Source organism: Chaetura pelagica, unplaced genomic scaffold (assembly GCF_000747805.2).
Source record: "Chaetura pelagica isolate M959 unplaced genomic scaffold, ChaPel_1.0 scaffold356, whole genome shotgun sequence".
Taxonomy (NCBI): Eukaryota; Metazoa; Chordata; class Aves; order Apodiformes; family Apodidae; genus Chaetura; species Chaetura pelagica.
In genome coordinates, this window is record NW_009953964.1 from 9,709,282 (window position 1) to 9,728,702 (window position 19,421).

A 19,421-nucleotide genomic window follows, 5' to 3' on the forward strand; every position below is an offset into this window, starting at 1 on the left:
CAGGAATCCTCTGTGTCCAAGTACCCTCCTGCCTCATTTCAGATGAACCAGACTCCCCTCTCTGAAGCTCCTGCTTGGCCATGGGCAGAGCTTGGCCCACAGAAGCCAGTGTCAGCACAGTGCACAAAGCCCAGCAATCACAACAGGGGCCACTGGCTTAATCTGTTGTGCACAGCTTTCAAAAGAAAAACAACCCCACACAGCTATTGTCAGGGTGATCCCACTGATTGCATCAGAAGTCTGCATGGGATGTGGGGCTGTCTGGAGGGCAGGCAGGGCTCAGTGGGGCTGTCTGGAGGGCAGAAAGGGCTCAGTGGGGGTGCCATGGGTGCTTCCTGCTTTGGATGACATTGTAGGCAGCAGCCCTGGTGTCCCTGGTGCTGGGTCTCCCAGGCTTGGCAGAGAAGCCACACTGCAGGCTTGTGCTGTGCTGCTGACCTACAAAAGAAGCCTGCAATCCTTCAGCCTTTGCCTTCCCTTTGTGCCTCCGCTGAGCTGGTGGGGGTTTGTTTTCCATATCATCTCTGCAAAGGCTTGGGGCAAAGAGCCTGGGGTCTCCCTTTGACAGAGAAAACTCCAATGCCAGTATTTGTACCTATATTTACCTTTAGTTTTTCCTCTCCCTGCCTCTGACCAGTGCTAAATGTTTGTGCCCTCCCCAGAGCAGCCAGCAAAGCAGGCTCCTTGGTGGGAACGATCCAGTTTCCAGGGCAACCAGGACAGGACTGAGTCCAAAGCGTCCTCAACTCACAGTGCTGCTCTTATTTCTTCAGTTTCCTCTCCATTTGCTTGCTTAATTCAGTCTGTCCTTTGCCAGGGGAGAAGCCAAAAGAGCAGAGATGTGACACATCCAGAGTCCTCCCCACTGGCTTTACAGCTGCTGGGGGATTTTTAGCTTTTCAGTTTCAGGAGCAGCCCTCCAAGCTTGTTCTACCCTGAGGTCAAAATATGTCCAAGTAGGATCAAAGCAAGAGCATAGAAAGCCACGAGAACAGCTCTGACTCTAAAGAGTCCATGCTGGTTGGTTCTCCAACAGAGGTCCATGTGCTGAAGACTGGGATGTGTATCCCCAGGTAAGGATCACCTGCCTTTGCCACTAACACTGACCACCCAGGGCCGCCTCCACCATGAACCTGCTGGGAACATCTGAACCTACAATTCCTGGTGTGTCCAGAGGAACAACAGAAAGGTGGGGCCTCACAACCCCACCAACCATCTCAAATGAGTGTCTCCAAACCTCTCCTGCCATCCATTTGTTCCCCTTCTCCTTGGCAGATCCAGTCTGTCCACAGCTCCTCTCAACAAGGTCTCAGCATGGTGCTCAGCTGCATGCCAGCCAGCTCAGCAGAGAAGCTGTGTTAGCAAGAAGCCAGCAAAACTTCTCCACGAGCTGCCTGGAGCTGCAACAAACAACAGGAGCTTCACTTGGGGTAGATGCTGGAAGAGCTTTTGAGACAAAGGGAGCTGGGCACGAACCAGCACTGCCCTTTGCCATGGAAAACAATAGACCCAACCCAAAGCAACCCAGCATTGGGGTTGGGGTTTAAAATTGATCCCTAGAGCAGGATAACACAGAAAACCTCCAGCTGTTATTCCCAGATTTCCAAACCCAACAGGGGAGCTGCCAGTTCCTGCCGGAGAAGCAAACTTGTTTGTGTGTGTGTGCTTAAAAATGAAAGCCAGACATTGCTCCCCATGCCTGGCATTGTCTCTCTGCCCCCCAGCCAGGCAGCAGGGGGAGGGGAGTAGAGAGGGAAGGCAGCCCAGTCCCACCCTGAGTGGGCCCTTCCAGGTTTGCAGAGCAGACCTGGTGAGTGATGGGAACCCGCTCCCTGGCATGTCAGCCTGGGACCACCTTGGAGAAGGCAACAGCTGAACATTCCCATGGCAGGTATGGTGTGAGCTGCCTGGATGCAGCCAGGTGACCAGCAGTAATCCAAAAGCACAGTGTGGTCTCCCTCTTTGTCTGCAGCTGGGTATCTCCAGAGAGGCCCAAACAATTCCCTGCACCATCCCACTCATCCAGAAATCTGGTGTTTCCCTATTTGCCCACATCCCACCTTCCCTCCCTCCAAGTGAAGAACAGAATTTTTTTGAAGATTGATGCCATTAAACATCCACTCATTAATTCTGTTAATCAATCCTGGGTGAGCCACATCCCCAGGGTGGTGTGGGCAGCCAGGTTAGTCAGGAGAGAGGATTCAGCAGGTACCTTTGGGCAAATGTGAAATTAAGGGGCTGGTGGGGTAATAACCTCAGTGCTCATGTCTTCACTCTGTAATTTTCTGCTTACTCTTTGCAGATACCAGATACAATTAATGTTCTTTAGCAGTCTCAGCATCACAGACGAAAGAGTGCAAAGGCCTCTCCCTAGAGCTTCCATTTCAGAGAAAAAAAAAATTCCACCAGTTTTTCCCATAAAAGAGAATCTTAAAAGTTGTGGGGGTTTTTTTAAGCAATGGTTCTGATCCCTCCATCTCCTTAAACAGCTGCTGATAACAGACACAGGGCATACAGGATGGCAGAACACTGCTAATTTTAGTAGAAGGACCCAAGGGAGGGACCCAGCTCTGGGCCAGGAGTAGGATGGAAAGTCACAGCACTCGCCCAGGGCCCTGCATGACCTCACTATTTTGGGGCTGACCACATCCCACCTTGCCCCAAGCCCACAGACACGGGGCAGCAGCAGCCCCGAGCCTTCCCACAGCCCAGCTCCTCCTGCCCACAGCACCAGCTCCTGCCAAATCCTGGCCAAACTGGATGGTGGGTTTTGAAGGGAAGTAAACAAGGCTCAGGGCTAAATTGAGATCCCCAGAACTCACTACACTGAAGCAATGATGGACGAAGTATTTTCTGCATGTGTCCTCATTCAGCAGCTGTATTTTCATCCAGCTAAGGGGGTTGTGCCCTCTTGGATTTCTTCTACCCAGTGAAATCCCATCAAACTCCAGACAGATGAAACAAATTATTCTTCCACTGACTGGCCCTTGCAAGGAGTGGAATATTTACACATGGCCATAAAGATCTGATTTGCTCAAGGCAGGAAGATTTTAAGGGACCTGAACTCCCCAAGGTAAAATCCAATCTGTTTGGTTAAAGGGGAGTTTTTAGGGGGTCAGAAATGCACTTGGAGAAGATTTGGAGAGGGCCAGCAAACATATATGGCAGGGATGTCAGTGCTGGTGTTAGCCTGGAGCAGCTGTGTTTGTGCATCACAGAGTTATCAGATGCTAAAATCCTTGAGTGGCTGCCAGCACTGCCCCTACCAGCCCCACTGACCCTGTCTCAACAGCCCTTCCCACAGCTGTTTCACAGCCAGGATGGCTCAGTCTCTCCAGACATCCTGGTCCAAATTCTTGCTGTCAAAAAGCATTTCCTACTGTCTCCCCTGTATCTTCTTTGCCTGCTTCAGAGCCTACCTGCAACTGGCTTTTTCCCCTGTATGGGATCCTCCCAAATGCACGTTGCCAAAATCAATCCCATTTTGTCTCCTTTAAGGGACGTCCTGTGGAACCTCCTGCCTCTGGCAGCCTGGCCTGTTCATCTGCTATATCTCAAGCTGGGGCTTGTTCTGAAGCAAGTTCAGCTCAAGCAGAGAGTGTCAGAGCAATAGATTGAAAAAATGTGGCTTTTCAGGGTAGATCTGTGCAGGCTCAGCCAGGGGTGGCCTGAGCACCCCAGTGCTGTGCCCTGCCTGCTGGGCTGGGGTGCAGCAGCAGCTCCACAGCACAGTCTGATTCCCACCCAGGGATGCTGCAATAGCTCATCCATGAGTGGTGCTAGAGGGGAAGTGGCCTCTTGGGACCTCTCTGCATGGCATGAAGCTGCAGCAGGAGGGCTGGGGCTGTACAGCTGGCAGGGGATGGAGACAGTGCTGGGAGCACCCAGCCATACACCAACTGAATTACTTTGGGGCAGGGCCTTCCAGGAGGGGGAAATATTTTGATAGTGTTTTGCCAGCAATGAGGGCTAATAGGAGGACAATAAAGTCCTGTTCTTCAGCCTCCATGGGGAACTGCTAAACTTTCCAGGCTTTAATTTAACAGCCTCCCTGTCACCAGCATGTCTTGCCCTCCTCAAAAACATCTTTCCCTGCTCTTCTACACTTCCAGCAGTGCCCAAGCCTGGAGCAAAGGCAGCCACCATTTAAAGCCCACATTCTCAGTTACCATGCTCCTGCAGTCAGCAAAGGATGGTGAGGACAACACCAAGCCCTGCTGCCTGCAGTGCCTCAGCTGTGATCCCCATCTGTGGCAGCTCTGCCCCTTGCCTGCCCAAACACACCAGTTTGCCCACCACAACGTGTTCCTAGTGGGGAACTCCCTAAATGGGCTCCCAGAATCACCAAGGGGCTTCCAGCACAGACATGGCCAGGAAAACCACTGCTTTCCCTGCCCAGATGTAAGGTTGTAGAGCTGATTAAATGAAATTTAAAGGACTCTGGTTATTACTGACTGTGGTTGCATGTAGCCAGCTCATGTGAGAACAAGCTTTTCTAAGAGGACCTCACGTTCATGACCCAAAAAAGCAGGGGCAACTGGCCCCAGAGAGCCTTGTGAACCCTGGAATTTGCCCTTGGGGACTTTTGCTGGATCCTGGTTATCACCACTGCTTTTCAAACGGTGTTTAGATGTCCTGGAGTTGGCACAACTTCACCTGGGTACTTCCATCAAGGCTGCCTTTCAGAAGAGATATTCAGGCTGTGTTTATCCATGCAAAAGAGCTACCACTGCAACCCAGGAGCTTCCCTCTGCCTGCCTGTCCCAGGGGCTCCAAGGTGGATTCCTGTTTATTTCCTTAAGCAGCTCTATTCATAGACTTCAAAAGCTGCCAAGCCACCTCTGCCAGGCCCAAGAGGACTCCAAAGTGCATCTTAGGTAAACACTAGGAGCAAGATGGGTCTGCCCAGAGTTTGCTGCACTTCTCCCTTGGAAGCTTTATTGCATCTTCTGCAAGCCACAGGCACATCTTCAACACAAGGTCCTGGGCAGAGGATAAGTTGGGCTGAAACATCAGGCTGTAGTAGTTCAGGCACACAACATCCCCATTTATTAAAAAAGAAGAGTCTCCTGCAGCAGGGGAGAAGCCCTTCTAGGAAAGACAAGAAAGTCCTTTGGATATCAGAGGTAATAGACTGAGACCAAGCTCAGCCAGGCTGGATGTGCCCAGACCACATATGGGAGCTTCAAAGCAGCCAAAGACCTGTCCCATCTGCTGGTGAGTGGTGTGATGGCTCCAGGCAGTGGTGTGGAGACTCTGCCTCAGGGACATGGTAGGGGCTATGGCCAGAGGGGTCACAGATTCCACTGGCTCTGGGTGGAGCTGGGGGCAGGCACAGCTGCCATGTACATGCCCATGAGAGGCATCCAGGGCAGTGTCCCAGTAGCTGCAGCACACAGAGCTCTCTGCTTGCATCATGGCTGAGGGAGGTGATAGATTTATTTTTTTTTCCTTGCTTCTTTGGGCTCAGTATGGTTTCAGGGACAAGAGAGAGACTTTCTCCAAGCCTCCAGCCCCACATGTTGCCAAGCGAGATGATCATTGCAGGGTTAGTTTGAAAGAGGTAGAGGAGAGATCCCTCCCATGGGGCATGGGAAGTACCTTCCACCAGAGGTCCCAGGGACAGCTGTGACAGCCCATGGACACCATGGAAAGAGCAAGCCATCCCATAGCAAATGTGTCCTGCCTCCTGGCTCTGCAGCCTGCTCCTGGGTCATGACTCACTGCAGAGCCACGCACAGCTGGATTTCCACCCTCTGCCTCACAGACCTCTGGTTTACAGCTGAAAATCTGCAGTGACATGCACTGTTCCTTTTCTGTCTGCTTCTGGTGGGGCCAGAACCCTGTTCGCCTGCTGAGCCCTCGAGGAGAGTCCCATCCCACCTTGGAGAAGTCCCTGCCCCATGCAGGACAATGACAGCTGCCCTAGGGCAAGGTCTCAGGGCAATTTGAGTTCATCCTCCCCAGTGCAGACGGTGCTTCAAGTGACCATGCATCTGCTTGGTGTGAGGCTAGAGAGCACAGCCTGGCTGCCTCGGATCTGCTTCTGACATGGAAAAAACCAGTGCTGGCTCACAGACAGCAGGAGAGCTGGGACATTCCTGGGATAAGCAGATTCCTCTCTGCTCTGTGCTCACTGGTCTCACTGGCCTCTTCCTGAGCTGGGTGCTGGGTTCCCAGCCCACAGCCTTTGCCCTTCACTGCCCCGTGCCTGTGAGGAGCTCAGCCTTCAGCCACACACCCAGCAAGGAAGGTTTAGTAAATTACATTCCCACAGTGGTTCCAGGGCATCCTGTTTATTCCCATGCACTTTGGGTTCATTGTTTTGCAGCAGCAGCCACCAGCAATTAATGCAGAAATATCCTCTCCAGAAAAACTCCTTAGAGAATCCTTCCCAAAGCAGATGGAAAGACTCCTTAAACTGACAGATCTGTAAGCAGGAGACAGCAGGATTATTAATCCTCACTTGTACCTCTTCCACCAAACTGCTCACTCATGTTTCTCTCCTTCTCTTGCAACAGGATTGTTGTCTTGTAGCAAAATTGTTCCCCTCTTGGAGAGCACCTGGATTTTTTCCACTGCACCAGATCTTCCCAAACTGGCTTAAAATGGGATGAAGAAATTTGGATTTTGAACTGGGTTTAGCTGGAGTTCAAACCTCAGTCATGAAAATCTCTTGGCTTTGCTGTAAACTGAGCTTAAGCCTGGAGGGGTCTTGTTCTGTTTTCTCTTTCCACCAGAGTTTGTGTGGTCACTTCATCTGGGAGTGAGTGCCAGGACCCCTGGGGGGCAGGAGCTGTGCCCAAACCATCCTGCTGGCCCGTGGTGGGAGAGCCTGGGCTGGACCTGTGAGGCCAGAAACCTTCTGAGGGCTCCTGGTCTGGTGAGGCCCCTTGAGCCACCTCCTGCCCAGCCAGTGCCCCAGATGGGGTAATTTTCCTCCTGGCAGCCTGACAGCAAGATCTCCTCTTTGACAGCCTCCCCTAAGCCTCATAAGTGTGGAGAGGACTCTTTAAGGTTTCCTTTGCAACTCTCAGTCATTTCTGGAGCTTTCACAGCTGCTGAGATTAAATAGTCAGGCAGTTCCTCCAGGTCATTGTTTCCTTCTCCATGTGCTTCCTTTCCACCCCTTGCCTGACAACACACCCTGGGACCCAGCAGCACTGCTCCCCAGAAGGTGCAGGGCCCGGCTGTCCCCACCATGTGCACAGAGGCCCATGGGGACCCCTGACCCCCACCCACCTGGGGTTCACTACCATGAGCTCGGGGGCCATTTCTAGCTGTGACTGCATCACTCTGGTGGCCTGATGTTTGTTTTCTCCCCAAGCCAGGGCTTAAGCTGCCACGTATATGAAGATATCCCAGTTATAATTATCTTCCTGGCACCATCATTTGTCCAAACCCTTAGAAGAAGGCTTAGTTTCAGGCTGCAGTGAAGAGCACTGAGCAATTGCCACGTTGTCAGTTAGAAAAGACGTGGTTTCTTTTTTCTTTCTTCTTTTTTTTTTTTTCCCCTCCCTAAAATTTTTTCCAGATGTCTTTTTTTTTTTTTTTTTTTTTTCTTTAGGGGAGGTGGATTAAAACGAAAATTAAATGGAACACTGAAACGGTAATTTATTCTGTCCTTTCAAAAAAAAAAGCAATGGAGCTCCCCCCCTAAATTTTTTCCAGTATTTTTTTTTTTTTTTTTTTTTTTGCCTTAGGAGAAGGACCAGCAGCTGCACAATTGCAACACGAGCCGTGACTAATCCAGCCTAGAGAGCATCCAACGAGGGCCTTCAGCTCCCGGGACGTGTGACCTCCGGAGCCAAACTGGACCTACAAGTGGCACTGAGCTGCATGTGGGAGCTACGGGCACTTGTGGTGAGACAAGGAGGTGCTGCAGATGGCACAGATGGTCGGCTGCATAGAAGGACTCACAGGGTCTTAGACATCATCACAAAGGTGGCCTCCACATGGCCCCAGAGGCTCGCATGGGGGATTTATGGGTGCCTCTGAAAGTGCTACCAACAGCCACATATCAGCAACCAGGGGTGGCTTGTGAGTAGTCTGTAGTAAATAAATAGAGGAAGATGATTTTATTTTCTTGTTCTTTGCTACCAGCCTCCCCAGGTGCCTGATCACAGAGATCAACTGTCTCACTGGGAAGTGATGATGGTTTCTCACAGCTTCAATCCTTATCAAAAATTCTGCTTTTCTTTTCTGTTTCTTGTTGGCCATATGGATGTTTAATCTTACAGCTGGTTCTTTCCCATGCAGCAGAAGGGCTGCGAGGCCGGATGAGGAGGGAGCTGATAAAGAATCACAAATCACAAACTAACAGGCATCCTACAGAGCAAGGAGCCAGCACAGCCTGGCTGGTTGGGAAAGGCCAGTCCCTGTGTTGACATCTAAATCCTCAGCAACATCAGTGGGAAGAGTTAAGCACCCAGATCGGTGTCTCAACCCCTCTCAAAGATAAGGTGTAATCATGAGGAGTGAACCCAAACCCCAGGCAGCCAAGACAAAACACGGTGTTGCATTTTGTTCTGGTCTTGTGTGTCCTTCACCCAGCATCTGCAATCAGACTGCTGGTGCCAAGGTGACTCGTCCTCAGTCCTGCTGGTGACAAGAGCCACTGTTGTTCCAACAGTCCCTGGAGAGCAACCTTGGCCAGGGCAAGGGTTGGTGCCCCAGGTGGATCACAAGCTGCAGAGCTGGACTATCTGCAGTGCCCAGGACAGCCCTTTAAGTCAAGGATATACCCTTCAGGGTTGCCCAACTGTGAGCCAGAAAGCTCATTGTATCACAGAAACATAGAATTGTTTTGGTTGGAAAAGACCTTTAAGATCATGCAGTGCAACTGTTAACCCAGCACTGCCAAGTCCACCACTAAACCATGTCCCTCAGCACCACATCTACATGGTTTTTAAATATCTCCAGGGATGGCAACCCCACCACTTCCCTAGGTAGCCTCTTCCAGTGCCTGAGAACCCTTTCAGTAAAGAAATGTTTCATGACAGCCTCTCTTTTCAGCTGCTGTTTTTACTTCACAATGCAGTGCCAGGGCAGTGTGGGTGCACAAAGGTGTTTGGTCTGGTTCTGCCAGGGGAGCAGATGAACCTCGAATCCCCTCAGTCATGGTGAGATGCAAGGAGAGAGGAGCTGAGATTTCACTCAGAAACAGATGGAAACAGATGGAAAAAGTAAATTCGAACAGCTTTGTGTCTGCCTGCCTCTGGTGGGCAGCTGCTTCAGCTGAGTTATCATCTGAAAGGTCAAAATACTTAGTGTTGTCTGAGGGGTCCATCCAATTCAACCAACAGGCAATTTCTGCTGTGGGATTTGCTCGATCAGTGCAGATCTGCTGGACAATAACCACAGCAGACAGACCAATCTGCTGAGGGTCACAAACGCCAGCCCAGCATTTCTCTGCCTATTTGGAGCATATTTCAGACACATCAGAACTCTCCACATCCTCCGGACCATTCTTTCCTCTCCCTCCCCAAAAGGCAGTCCCTGATGGCAGCGGCGTTAGGAGAGAGGATGGAGGAGTGAGGACTCTCCTGCCTTCCTCTGCATCCCCCGAGGATGGGAAACACCAGCTCAGGGACTGAGTTGAAATGACAGCATTTAGCATTTTAATTGCAGCAGGCCAAGGTGCGAGGAGGTGCACAAACCTAGCAGAGGGATGGTATTCCTCCCTGCTCCCCTCTGCTGTTAGTCCAAGAGAGCCAGAGAGCCGACAAACTCGTTGCAGCAGTGCAAGCAGCTGCTGTGACAATAACTCTGCCGGGAAAGTTCCGCTGGGGGCTGATCTGTCCCTGCGAGAGACCCCCTTGATCTCCAGCCCCGCTTGATTTCTCTGGTCTGTCCTTTGGACCCAGGCTGTGCCTCAACCCCTCTTTCAGGGGGGTGGGACTGCCCACTGGGGAGCGAGGGAGAGGAAGAGACCGATTTGGAAAGATAGCGAGGAGGAGGAGAGGCAGCAGGAAACCCAGCCCACCCTTTGGCTTCCTCCTGCCTCCTTCTAAAACCTGCAGATTCCTCCAGCCCGTCCGAGCGCCTGAAGTTTCCTCAGCCCTGCGGCCAGGACTGCGAGGTATGAGCCGAGAGCTTCGCGTTTGCCTTTGCTGTGCTCCTGCTCCCAGCGGGGGGGTCCCCGGAGCTCCACCCGCGGGGCTCCCTGGCCCAGGAGCCGCTTTCCCGACCCGTGGGCTGCGTCTGGTGCCCAGCAACGCATCACTCGGGGTCCCACAGCATCCACCTCCCCACCCCGGGTGATGCGTTGCGGGACTTCTCCTGGCTTCTTCCCTTTCTCTTGGCAGCATCCCAGCTCCCAGGCAGAGCCTGCCTCTGTGTTTCACTCCCAGCTTTAACACTTCGGTGACATCTGACTGTAAACCCTTAACCTGCCCTCATTCTTCTCTCTCCTTCCTTTTTCCCCTCTGGGTTTTCGGGGGGGGGGTCTCCTTAGCGAGATGCAGGCGACCAACACTTGAGGACAAACCCAACCCACAGGGCAAATCACATCCAGTCACAAACCAGTCCCGATGACCCCCAGCCTGAAGTGCGTTGGCAGGTGATGTTTTACTCACCAGAACATTGGGAGGAAGGACAAAAGAGCTGTCGGCTTCATGTCAGCCTTTTTTTTTTTCCCTTTTTTTTTTTTTTTTTTTTTAGCCCCTTTTTTTTTTCCTAAAAAAAAAAAAAAAAAAAAAAAAAAAAAAAAAGACACTCAGCTTTTTGTTCCAACCAGACTTTGAAACCGTTTCAAGTCCTGCTGCCCTGGTTTGCTGGACTCCAGCTGATCCATTGTTAAGAGAGATGGAGGTTGCAGGAGAGGAGGAACAAAGCTCCTTTAGGGTGGTTTGTTTTTAAGAACTCGGGCTTAGCCAGGCACAATTTTAGGTGCCGGCAGAGGAGCCCAGGGCTTGTTTCCATGAAAGGCAGCCGCTGTCCCTCCCGTCCCGGTGACGTGCCTGGCGGTCTGGCTGCTCTTTGTGTCTCTGCTCTAAGAAAGCTCCGCTCCGTTGCGTTCAGCCAAGAAAAGGGAACGGAACAGGATGGGCTCTGACTTCCCACCCACAATGAAAGGCAGCAGTTTCAAGTTGGAGCGAGATCGGGGCACCGAGAAGCTCTCCCGTGCTTTCAGCACTCGGTAACCACCAACTTGAAACGGCCCCAAAATTCAGCAGCCCTCCCGAAGGACAGGAAGCAATCGCAGCCGTTTGTCAGGGTGAACCAGGCGAGTTTCAAGTGGAACCCAGAGGCTGCCGCGATCTGCGCAGCAGCCCGAGCCAAGCCCTTGTCTGCCACATAGGCAGGAGCAGGAGCAGGAGCCGGGCGGTGTCGGGAGGGGGAAGAGGAGAAATAAACATTTCAAACTTTTTTTTCAAGCCCCTCCTTCCCCAACCCTCTGCTCTTCCATGACTCAGCCCCAGAGGAATGTCGGCTCCCATGGAAACCCTTTCTGGGTCCTCTGGTCGGAGGGATGTCGGGGCTGTTATCGCTGGAGCAGCCGTGGCAGGGCAGACAAGGGAACGCTTTGAAGATGGTTTGCATTTTTGCCGAGTGTTTAGTGCACAGATTCTTTCTCTCCCTCCTTTGTGGAGCTGGGTGAGATCAGCTTGCTGTATCCCTGGGGAGCCAGAGGGACCAATTGCACCTGGCACAGAAGTATCTGGGCTGCTTTTGGCACTGCCCCACACCCAGCCCGAGCAAAAGAGAAGGCTCAGGCAGGGCAGCTAAACACGGTGCCACCTGCCCTGCCCACCGGGGTCTGCCAGGGGCTCATCTGTGAACCCCTGCCTGCAGCCCAGGTCTCATCCATGCACTTTTCTTGGTGCTAATTGAACCGTTTCCCATTCTGGATGCAATTTGCAACCTAAACACCCTCTGACAGCTCCAAGCCAGCACACAACTCTAGGGGCACAGGGTGTCTTGGCCTTGTATCAATAAACCCTGTAAGATTTGGAGCACTTAAAGGTGCAATCAAAGTTGCTCAGCCCCTTGCAAGGGGGGAAGGGGTTAATACAGCATGATGATGTTGATATGTCTTTAGTGACTCTGAATGGACAGATGTGGTAGGTAGATAGGGTTTTGGGGTTTTTTTCCCTGTGTTTTGTTGAGAGTGTGTAAGTTTGTGCATGAGCTAAAGGGAATGTCACAATGTCACTTCCATCTAAACCTAACTTGGCTTGCTGAGCCTGCACACTGCATGTGAGGGGACTGTGCAGGTGACAGGCTCCAGGCTGGCTTCTCCCCAGCCCCCTGCTCCTGCCCCACTCCCCTGGGACCCAGAGCAGCTGCAGCAGGTCCAGGCAGGGCAGCAGGCTCAGCAGCACAGCCCCGGCACGCAGGGACCTGCTCAGCAGGAGCTTTATGGGGACCCAGGGAAACCACTCTGACTTCAAACTCAATTTTACCCTGGGAGTGGCTGGTTGAGTAAAGCTCAGAGGTTCTTGCTTGCACAGGGATGTCAGGGCCAGAGAGTCACAGGCCAGGTGTTGTGTCTCTGTGGTGCCCACATTTTGTCACCCATCTGCATCTTGAAAACTGTGCCCCTCAGTGGGGCTTGTAGGCAGAAGCTTTTTTCTGGACTAGTCCTGCCTTTGCCAGTCAGCCTGAGGTGCTGGGGCATGTCAGAGCCTGCACAGCCTTAGAAGAACACTAAGCAGAGAGAGGGGTGGGTGGGTGCTGCAGACCCTCTGCTTGGGTGCCTGCCACCTGCATGGCCAGGCTGGGGAGCTCAGATCTGGGAGGGGTTTTGCCCAGTGATGACCCACTCCTGCTCTAGGCTGCTGATGCTGGGAGGTGGCAGCAAGGCCTCTGGCCTGGGTGACAGTGGAGGCAACTGGTGTTACCCCAGTGGCCCCGGGGAGGAGCTGTCAAAGTGGCTCCTCCCCAGCTAACGTGGCATCCCTAAGGGCTTATGCAACCCTGGCCAGGGCCAGCACCACCTGGGCCATGCTCCACCCATGGTGACCCATGGAGCCTCCTCTGGAGGCTGCAACCACCTGGCCCTTGTGCTCCTCCAGAAGTGGATCCAGGAGACTGTCTACACAGCCACTGTGAGCTGAAAGCCCCACTTAGGGTACAAGTGGGGTCAAGCATTACTCAGGCAGTGCAGGCCAGGGATCCTGCAGCCCATGGGTGCCAGGCTCTCCCCTCCATCCTCAGCAGTCAGGGGGGCAGGCCAGCTGAGGGGATGGTGACCATGGAAGCTTCCCTTGTTTTATAACCAGCAGGCCTCTGCCCAGGATGTGCTGGTTTCCAGCGTGTCTTGCAAAGTGCTGGCTTCTGTTGATTCCTACAGAACATAGAAGGATCTAAGTTCCTGCTTCCTAAAATCTCTTTCCCAGCCCTGTTTTCTTCTATCCAGAATCACCTCCTGCTGTGCCCCATCACTCTGCTCCTCTGCCCTCTGTGGGACTCTTGCAGAGCAGTGCCAAGCTGTCCTAGTCCAGGGGCCCCTGAAGGAATCCCCCAAGTCCCTCCAGCTGGGGATAGATGCTCATGGTACGGCCCAGCTGCCAGCTCCAAAGAGCATCCTCTTGGAGAGCAGGACCATGGCAGGTCACAGACTTGCACAAGTGACTGGCTGCAGTGTCCTCTGTGCACAGGCTCTGCCTCCAGGAGGATGTTGTTTCCCAAATAAACTTGTTTTCCCATCTCTGGCATGAGACAGCTCTGTGGAGCTTGTTTGCTCAGACTCTTTCATGCTCCTTCTTCCTCCAAACACAACACTGGCAGCTCTGGCTGTCTGCTGGCTCCTAGCATTTAACTCCCTGACCCCAGCTTTTTGCATGCCCAGACTTTGAAATTCAGGGCTTTTTTTGGAGCTTGGGGAAATGATCTGAGAGGGCCTTGGTCTGGGGTTGGGTTTTTCTTAATTCCATCTTCCATGTGTACATGCAGTGCCCTTTCCTCCAGGCTGGGCACTGCTGTGCTTCTGCCCATCAAGCATCACTGAACCTCAGAACATCTTCCAAAGCAAACAAGCCCCTTTACAAGCCAGGGGATGGCAGTGAGGGAAGAGATGGCCAGATTTGCCAGTACTTTTCCACCTCTTCCCCCAAAACCACCCCTCCAGAAGCAAAGAACCAGTGACTTCTCCTGGCAAATGCCAGGAGTATCCCTAGGAAGGGACAGCATGTACTGAGCAGGACAGGAGGGAGCTGCTCAGCTGCAGCCTCGCCAGAGCAACTGGGCTCATTCATCCCCCCCTGCAGCCCCTCTGCCCACACGTCCTCCATCCCACCACAGCTGCCACCCCCCCTCCCCCCAGCCCTCCATGTCCCTGGGAAGCTGTCCTACATGCCCTGACACCGATTTTGCACAGGCACACAGCCAGGGCTGGGCAAGGCTCTGAGTCTGGGAGGAGGATTTCTGCCTCTGTGTGGCCAGACCTTGCTAAATGAGGGAGCCCAGCCCGGCCGGTGCCCTGGCAGCACAGACTGGCCTGGGTTTATACCCAGAGTGCTGCCATGCATGAGGAGGAAGGGAAAGGATGCACAGCCAAATCAGCTCTCCATCCACGCTCGCTGGGAGAGAGGAAGACACCTTGTCCAACAGTTTCTGCCCCAGCAAAGCCATCCATGTTCCCAGCCCCAGGGAGCGGGTGGGCTGTGCTGCCCCGGCCGGGCAGGTGGAGCGGAAGGGAGGCAGCGGAAGCCTTGGCAGGGGGACAAGTCCCCTCGTTGGCAGGAGACAAACGGGGGGTGTTTCAGTCTGCCAGGAGGCGGAAGGGAGCGGGCAGCCCTCGCTGTCAGCAGGGGGATGCCACTGGCATATTAAGCTGCCAGCTGAGCTCCTCTCTGCCCTCACACAGAGGGGCTCAATCCTGCCAAACAGGAACTTGGGGGGGGGGGACAAGGACAGGGCGATTTCACCAGCTGTGCTGTCCTTCTGGCTCACGTTGCAGCCAGGCTGCCTGGCTCGCTTGTCCTACAGAATCCCTGCAACAGCCACATCAAGAGGGTGCAAAGGGTTCATCCTCCTGGAGATCATCTCCTTGCAGACCACAACCCGAAAACATCCTGGATCCCTCAGACCCAGTTTGGAGACCCTCAGGTCTGAGCAGGAAAGGGAAAAACTATAGAAGAGACCCCACATTTGACAGTGCCAGGGATGGAGGACTGGTCCCTGATACCCCTAAAGATGTCTGTGTCCATGTGAGAAGGGGGTTTCTACAGGATTTAATTCTGAAGTTCCTCATCTTGCTGTTTCTCTTTTCTCTCTTCCCTTCCTCCACTTTAATTTTCCCTCTGACAAAAAAAATGGTAGCAAGTTTCATTGCCTGTACCTGGGGCTCATATCAGGGGCTTTTAACATGAAAAACAGGGTTTTTTTGTCCTAGAAAACTCCTGTGAAGGACAGAAGAACTGCCATTTTGACTGCAATTTTTCTAAAGGCAACAGAAATCTTAATCTCTGCCATCCCATTTTGCAAAACCAAAAGAATTTGTCTTGGAAACATGGTTTGGCTTAAGGTTTCAGCTAGAAAAGCCATCATGTGGGGCTCTAATATCGAACAGACGGGGCAGGAAACAAAGAGAACGCCCTTTTCTAAGTGCAGGTCTGGCAGGCCTGAGAGCCCAGCAGCACTCCATGGCCTCCTTCCTCATCCCTTCTCTTCCTTTCCTTTCATTCAGGGTTTGCTGAAAGATGAGGGCCTGGATTTTTTTCCTTCTCTGCCTGGCAGGCAAAGCCCTGGCAGCTCCGGTAAGTAAGAGATGACAGAGCCTCTCTGCTGTCAGGGTTGTTTGCCCAGTGTATCTGATGGGAATTTGGTTTTATATCAAATAAACCCCTGAGCTATGGGGGCAGTGTGGGGAGAGGAAACCTGTGGGTGGCCCTGTCTCCTACCCTAGAGGGTCATCCCTCTTGGGACTGTCCTCCCCACGGACCCTGGCTCATGGACCTTTTTCCCTGCAGCAGGAGGCTCTGCCCGATGAGACAGAGGTCATCGAAGAGGTAGGTGACACTGCTCCTCCTTGTCACCTATCCCTTGAGAAACCCACTGCCCTGGGAAGAGCATCTCAGAAGCAGGGGGGAGCAGGGGCAATGAGGGGGCTGCTCTTCCCCCTGGGAATGGGATCCAGCTCTTTTTGCACCCCTGCCATCCACACTGATCTCTTTTGCAGGAGCCCGTGGGGACTAACCCCGTCCAGGTGGAGGTGGGAGAGTTCGAGGAACCCACAGAAGATGTAGAGGAGATTGTGGCAGAGAGTAAGTTGGTTTTTGCCTGCTCTCCATCAGGCAATGACACTGTCCCTTCCCTGGGTGGGGGAGCTGTAGCCTCCCCAGACAGTGAGGGACTTATTTGGGAAGGACTGTAGCACAAGGATGATGCCAACCTAGACACACACTTGAAAGCAAAAGAGGTCTGTGACCTCTTCCCTGAACTGGATTCTCCATAACCTCTTTTTTGCAACAGAAAAGCCACTGCATTGTGTGGCTACAGAACAGAGCCCAGGATTAGCCCAAGGGCTACCGTGAGCTTCTGTAGACCCTCACATCACCTCAGTGCAGTGAGAGATGCTCAGGGCTGTCCCTGGTCAAGTCTCTGTCTTTCCTCTGTACTAAGATGCCCCAAGCTACTTGTGGGAGGTGAGGATAGGGCAGCCTCTGACTTTGCTCCATGTCCTCTCCCAGACCCCTGCCAGAACCACCACTGCAAGCATGGCAAGGTGTGTGAGGTGGATGACAACAACTCACCCATGTGTGTGTGCCAGGACCCCTCCAGTTGCCCAGCCACCGCTGCCGTCTTCGAGAAGGTGAGGCCAGAAGCTGCTTGATGGACTGGAATGGGGAGGGACCTCACATGGGACAGTGTCAGAAATTGTGGGGGAGACAGTCAGAGCCTGGATGGCAGGTCCCCATATGGCCTCAGCTGCTGCTGCTGTTGTTCACCCCAAGAAACAAAGCTAAACTTCTCGTTTGGAGGCTCTCCTTGCTGACCTCCCAGCATGGCTGGACTTTGCTGTCCCTCACGCAGCACCTCCCCATCCTGTGCAGGTCTGCGGCACTGACAACAAGACCTATGACTCCTCCTGCCATTTCTTTGCCACCAAGTGCACCCTGGAGGGAACCAAGAAGGGACACAAGCTGCACCTGGACTACATTGGGCCTTGCAAATGTAAGTGGACCCATTCCCTTAGACAAGTGGACCCCTAACCAGAGCACAGCCTCTTTGCCCATGAGCTGAGAGAAAGCAAAGGTCCAGGCAGATGCAGGGCTGGGGGGAGGGGGCTGGGGCTGTCTGTCCAAGTGCTGTGCTGACCACTGTGTATGGTCTCCAGTCATCCCTGCCTGCCTGGACACAGAGCTGACCGAGTTCCCCCTGCGCATGCGGGACTGGCTCAAGAACGTGCTGATCACTCTGTACGAGCGCGATGAGGACAACAACCTGCTGACAGAGAAGCAGAAGCTCAAGGTGAGGGGTTGGGGAGGGAGCCTGGGAGCTCACCCCACCCATGGAGCCCAGCACACATGGGGAGCCCATCCAGAATGACTTTCAGCCACCCCACATAAAGCCCCTCCCAAGGTTCCCCCCTTGCATCCCATTGCCCGACTGACAAGTCCTCCCTGCCTCCCCTATGACAGGTGAAGAAGATCCATGAGAACGAGAAGCGCCTGGAGGCTGGTGACCACACCGTGGAGCTGCTGGCCCGTGACTTTGAGAAGAACTACAACATGTACATCTTCCCTGTGCACTGGCAGTTCGGGCAGCTGGACCAGAACCCCATCGATGGGTGAGTGTGGGCAGAGCAGCATGAGGGCCCTGCCAGGACCCCTTCCTGCCCAAGGACCAGGGTGATTTGATGACAGGAAGTGTCAAGGCTGGAGATGTCAGATTAGTGGTGGCTAGTGACAGAGGCACAGGCTAAGGCCTGTAGAGAGACAAACCCTGCACACATCTGCAGAGATGGGGGCAAACCATCTACCATGGGGTAGAGGCAGTTCTACTTTCTGCAACCAGCTCTTCTGCAGACAGAGGGACCTGCCCTGGCCCCAGCTGCTCCCACCTCCCTTGCATGGCCTGTCTTCTCAAATTTACTGGTGGATGATAGTTCCCTAAAATATCTTCATCCAAAGGCTCCAGGATAATTTCAGCAGCTGAAACAGCAGCTGCTGGCTGAGCTGTTGAGCTGGCGATGGGCATGGGATGGATCAGGGGCACATGAAAGGGGGCAGCTGGTGAGGACCCCCCCAGCTGCCAGCTATTTTGTGACCAGCACAGCAGATACCAGTCCTTGACCTTCCAGACGCACAGTGGATACTGGGGGGCGCTGGGGAAGCAGTCAAACCAGACAGAGATCTGGGGCCAGCATCTTGCCCTGTGCTGGCTCCTGCCCCCAGCAGAGCACGTCCCCTCCCGTGGGAGCAGGGCTGGCAGTGACGTGCGGCGCGTTGACCACCCGCTCACCTCGGCAGGTACCTGTCCCACACTGAGCTGGCCCCGCTCCGTGCCCCCCTCATCCCCATGGAGCACTGCACCACCCGCTTCTTTGAGGCCTGTGACCTGGACAACGACAAGTACATTGCCCTGGAGGAGTGGGCCAGCTGCTTCGGCATTAAGGAGCGTAAGTACCGAGCCGGGAGGGAATAGGGCTGGAGGGGACATCAAAAAGCATCCCCAAAGCCCCCACTCGGGATGCATTACAGCCCATCCTGGGGAGGGAAAAGCAGGGGAGAGTAGGGATGGGGGATCCCAGGAGCAGTAAAACCCTGGGTCATGGTAGCACCCACATCCTAACCTCGTCTCTCTCCTTTCCTTCCACAGAGGACATAGACAAGGATCTCGTGATCTAAACCCCCAGCTTCTTTCTCTGCTTCCAACTTTGTCTTGTTTTAACCTTCCCACTTCCTTCGGTTTTTGAACCGCTTTTGTTTTGGTTTGTTTTTTTTCCCCTGGGAACAAGGTGCTAATATAGATCTAAACGTATGTAGTAACGGTGCTAAGAGAAGTAACAGTCCTCGATCATAGCCTAATCTATTACCACTAGATTACTCACTCAGCTGTTTCCACACGCTCTTACCAACCCTTTCTCTCTCCAACGTGGCTTTACTGTTGACTGACCCTGTTCCTGTCCCAAATATCTGCTCCATCTTGGTGTCCACTCTCGGATCGACTCCTCTTAACTTCCTACTAACAAACAGCACGTTCTTGGACACGTCAGCACAGACACAAAGAGCTCTCAGCTGATTCACCACCCTGGTCACCAACCGCCAGCGATGGAAGGCAGAGCCAGAGGATGTAGGAGGACTGGAATTTCCAACCAGAGCAGCTGGAGGTGACACTGTGGTCACCCAGCTCATGTTAGGGGGATGGAGAGGGAGTGAGGAAGACATAGGGTGTTTCCCTTTTTGTGTTGTTTTTTGTTAGGTTGGGTTTTTTTCATTCCCAGGGCTTGAATTTGACAATCATTGAGTGTA

The 19,421-nt window shown here is 53.3% G+C and overlaps 1 protein-coding gene across 1 annotated transcript; it reads left to right on the forward strand.

Moving 5' to 3' along the window:
* Nucleotides 1-9,973: 9,973 nt before the first annotated feature.
* SPARC (secreted protein, acidic, cysteine-rich (osteonectin)) lies at nucleotides 9,974-19,183 on the forward strand. Its single transcript, XM_010002024.1, has 10 exons — nucleotides 9,974-10,081; nucleotides 15,635-15,704; nucleotides 15,918-15,968; nucleotides 16,130-16,211; nucleotides 16,638-16,759; nucleotides 17,001-17,121; nucleotides 17,285-17,418; nucleotides 17,589-17,737; nucleotides 18,420-18,568; nucleotides 18,769-19,183. The coding sequence occupies exons 2-10, from the start codon at nucleotides 15,648-15,650 to the stop codon at nucleotides 18,795-18,797; spliced, it is 894 nt and encodes a 297-aa protein (XP_010000326.1). The 5' UTR covers nucleotides 9,974-10,081; nucleotides 15,635-15,647; the 3' UTR covers nucleotides 18,798-19,183.
* Nucleotides 19,184-19,421: the final 238 nt, after the last annotated feature.

What these genes read in the sequence shown, in the direction of transcription:
- SPARC (XM_010002024.1), top strand. Translation starts at nt 15,648, where the DNA reads ATGAGGGCCTGGATTTTTTTCCTTCTCTGCCTGGCAGGCAAAGCCCTG. An exon ending in GCAAAGCCCTGGCAGCTCCG is followed by an intron (nt 15,705 to 15,917) that starts GTAAGTAAGAGA and finishes TTTTCCCTGCAG; the next exon opens with CAGGAGGCTCTGCCCGATGA. An exon ending in AGAGGAGATTGTGGCAGAGA is followed by an intron (nt 16,212 to 16,637) that starts GTAAGTTGGTTT and finishes GTCCTCTCCCAG; the next exon opens with ACCCCTGCCAGAACCACCAC.